The sequence below is a fragment of the Myotis brandtii genome, unplaced genomic scaffold (genome assembly GCF_000412655.1).
Source record: "Myotis brandtii unplaced genomic scaffold, ASM41265v1 scaffold13, whole genome shotgun sequence".
Classification (NCBI taxonomy): Eukaryota; Metazoa; Chordata; class Mammalia; order Chiroptera; family Vespertilionidae; genus Myotis; species Myotis brandtii.
Genome location: NW_005354595.1, coordinates 1564461 through 1568442, shown reverse-complemented (window position 1 = coordinate 1568442; position 3982 = coordinate 1564461). Strand labels below are relative to the sequence as shown.

The 3982-nt window shown below is 43.9% G+C and overlaps 1 protein-coding gene across 1 annotated transcript in view; it reads right to left on the bottom strand.

Annotated features, from left to right (window-relative positions):
• The window catches only part of SVEP1 (sushi, von Willebrand factor type A, EGF and pentraxin domain containing 1), a gene marked incomplete at its 5' end in the record, with an annotated part of 158571 nt that overhangs the window by 13712 nt on the left and 140877 nt on the right, over positions 1-3982 (bottom strand). Inside the window, one exon of the mRNA XM_014534453.1 lies at positions 2108-2284. Coding sequence (XP_014389939.1) covers positions 2108-2284 — 177 coding nt within the window. The remainder of the gene's footprint in view (positions 1-2107; positions 2285-3982) is intronic.

Here is a 3982-nt window from a genome sequence, read left to right as displayed (position 1 = left end):
GTATCAGAAACTGGAAAAAATAAATGATGATAATGCTGTCCCTTATCTCAGACAAGACAGGAATGACAAAGAATACTGCAATACAACTTAGAAAGAGCAGAAGTAGAGCCCTGGATACTATGCTTTAGAAAAAAAAAGAGTAACTAAATTGAATTAGTGAAATGGGATATAAATTAGTAATGTAATATAAATTACTATTACTGACTGGAATGTAACTTTGCGCTTATGATTGTCAGGGTGTAATTCATAGTGAGAGTGGTTTTTGGACGAGGCTACAAAGCTCGAGTGGGTCAGGGGGAAAGAGCTTCCAGGCTGGGGAGCAGCATGTTGCACGATCATGGAGAGATGATGGGTGGTTTATACAAGTGGTTATCAAGCATGGATTTCAGATCCCCTATACGGGAATCATCTTGGCTCCTTATTAAAAATGCAAATTTCAGGGGTTCCTAGGATAGGAGTCTGCATCTTACATACTTTCCCTGGGTGATTCTCATGCACATTAAATTTTAATCCCTGATTTGTAAGAATATATAACAGGAGGAGGTAAAATACATTAATCAATAAAGAAATTTAAAAAAAGAAAAAAGAATATATAAAGAACTCTAAAAAAAATCAACAAGAAAACAAACAATCCAATAAAAATATCTTATAATTTTAGTGAACTGTAAAAAAAAAAAAAAAGAATGAGGAAAGTGGCTGTTCAGGTTCTTCAGGCAAGATATTTCGTTCTAAGCCAAAGACTTCCAGTCTAATAGAAAGTACAAAAGAGAGATTGAGGATAACAAACAATAGTGGGAAAGGTCTCCTTCTCTCCAAGTTAACCCCTGGTCCTCTCAAGAACACTGAGGAACAATTGAGCAAGTACTGAAGGAGCATGGGTAACAAGCGCAGGTCTCTCCTGCTAGTTCTTGCCCTGAGTGGTAAGTCTCAAGGAGCCAAGATCAATGTGAGGATATGTGGGCAGGAGGAGGCCGCCTGCACTACACAGTTTCCTGGGGTAAAGTAAACATGCTAAAGCTGCAGTAGGGCTGACAGTTGAAAGTTCAAGGACTTGGGCTATTGGTATAAGGAGATATTGCTAATGTATATCAGTTCATTGATCCTTCGAAACTAATATATAAGATAGGTATTGGTACTATTCACTTAACATAAGAGCCTTAACGTTCAGGGAAGTTAGGGTACTAGCATAAGCTTAGAGTTAGAAAGTTTTGAGGAAAGAATTCAAGTCAAGCTCTTCTCTGGTTCCAGATTCCCGTGGCCCTCATACACGCATCTCACTAACTGGAGTGCAAGTGTCCTGAAGATGGAGACCATTGTAGGCATAATCGATTCCTGTATCATGTAGCCCAGTGCCTTGCATCTGGGTAGATTCAATGAATAGTTGTTCATTGATTGCTATAGAGGGAGTACCTTGGAGTACAAGGAAGGCTGGAGGGCAGGATGTTGGGCAGGGGGTATGTTTTAAGTGTAGAAAGTGTCAAGAATTATCATGAGGCAGCAGGAGGTGTTGCCAGATGGCCTATTACATATCAAGGGGGTACCTGCCCAGCGATTCTCAAATTGTGGTTCCGACACTGGCAGTACCACCATCAGTACCACCTGGGAACTTGCTAGAAATGCAAATTTCAGGCCTCATCCCAGACCTACTAGATCAGAAACTCTAGGCCTCTGAGGGGCAGGGGAGCAGCAAGGTTTTTAAGAAACCTTCTAGGTGGTTCTCATGCAGGCTCAAGCTTGAGAACCACGGTGGAATAATGTTTGTATTGCAAAGCATTCAGAGCTGATTAAGGGATAGTTTGGGAACTCTGACAATGTGGAGAGAAATTGTGTTTTAGATTTAACAATAGAAGATTTAATCTTAGAAGAGCACATTTCAAAAATCTGCAGTGGATCCTAGTCAGGTAGGTTTTAGCCTAGTTCTGAAAACTTTTCTTTCAATGTTTGGAATTCAAAGGTCTTTTAAAAGAATTTTTAAAACTATCAATAAGAAGCTGATTAGACAGAGACCTAAATATCTACATCAAGTTACTTGATTAAAAATAGTCTCACAAAGATGAGAAAACATCCTGAACCAATGTATTTAACTGGACTCCACCTGTCCACTTACTTTCACACTTGGCACTTGTCTGTGTCCACGTCTCGTCAGGGTTGCAGGTAATGACGCCCTGGCCCTGGAGCAGGAAGCCTTCTCTACACTTGATGGACACATTCTGGTCCACATAAAACTCCTTTTCAGAGAGCAGAGCGTTCTCAGGAATGACAAAAGGGACAGGGCATGGGTTTGCTGTTAAAAAGAAAAGAAAATGCTTACTGCTATTTCCCCTCTTTTCTTAATTTATTTCTTTGAGGGCACAGGATGAGCCCTCTAAGAGGCTTATAAATACAGAGCTTCAAACAGCAGACACAGACTCCTTTGGCATTCCCATGAAATTATTTGGGAGAATAAATTATTTAGATAAGATCTGAAAACACCAAGTATTCAACCACTAACACATGGTCCTACACCTCTAAGAGGGCAAGTTAAATAGTGTTTGATTATGGCCCACAACATTTTTTAGACTGGTTCTGATCCGCCCTGGGGAAACAAAGGCATGCTAGAAAGCAAGGAGTGCATCAAACATTCTCTTACTATCTGGAGAATATTAAGGCATAGAGTAAATGCTTCTCATGGTCACTCTACTTCCTTTTACTGAACATCCTTCAGAAGGATGAACCAGAGGGTCATCAGACACATCGAAGTGAATGAATATGACTTTAGACCTTGCTATTAATGGTATCAGAACTGAAACTGTAGAGTTTGCAAGGCTTATTGACAAAAATTGATTCATTTTTCCAGGTCTACAGGAAAAACGGGAAATGATAGTGGAACAATTTCCTACTGCAAATGTGTGACACACATATCAACGCATATTTCAAGCCATTTCAGTGCTTTCTTTTCCCTCCATGGGCACAAAGGAAGTCTTTTTGAGGGAGGTAATTGCCAGATGAATCTTAAAGGCTCAGTCACTGTATTACAACACTTTAACCAGAACTCTCTCAATTTATACCTTGCTCATGAATATTGTTTTCATTCCAGTGGTTATAACTAACTAGTGGCCTGGTGCACAGATTTGTGCACATTGAAAGGAAATTAATTAGAAGGTGGTCGGTGGGGTGGGACTGGGCGAGACTGGCCAGACACGCCCTGGAGCCAACCTCCCAGGATCCCTTCCCAGCCAGCCAGCCACAGCTGGGGCAGCACCGTGGCTCGCAGGGCATCTGCGGAGTGAGCAGGGTCCCTCCAATTGGTGTGGTCCCTCAGCCTGGCCTGTGGGGATCGGGCTGAAACCGGCTCTCCAACATCCCCCAAGGAGTCCCGGAGTGAGAGAGGGCACTCTGCAAAGTTTCTGTCGTTCGGCAGCTCCTGCATTGAGCATCTGCCCCCTGGTGGTCAGTATGCGTCATACCTACCGGCCAGTCAGATGGTCACTTAGCCTTTTATATATATAGATTATCTTTATTTACTAACTAGAGTCCTGGTGCACAAAAATTTGTGCACTCGGGTGGTCCCTCAGCCTGGCTTGTGCCCTCTCGCAGTCTGGGACCCCTTGGGGGATGACCACCTGCTGGCTTGGGCTCGCTACCCAGGGGATTGGGCCTAAGCTGGCAGTCAGACATTCTTCTGGCAGCCCGGGAGCCCTCAGGGGATGTCCACTTGCCAGCGGGGAGCAGGCCTAAGCTGCAGTCAGACATCCTTAGTGCTGCTGAGGAGGCGGGAGAGGCTCCCACCACCACTGCTGTACTGGCAGCCATCAGCCTGGCTTGTGGCTGAGCAGAGCTCCCCCTGTGGGAGCGCACTGACCACCAGGGGGCAGGTCCTGCATTGAGCGTCTGCCCCCTGGTGGTCAGTGTTTGTCATAGTGACCAGTTATTCCCAGTCATTCTGCTGTTAGGGTCAATTTGCATATTACCCTTTTATTATATGCCTGGTGCATGGGTGGGG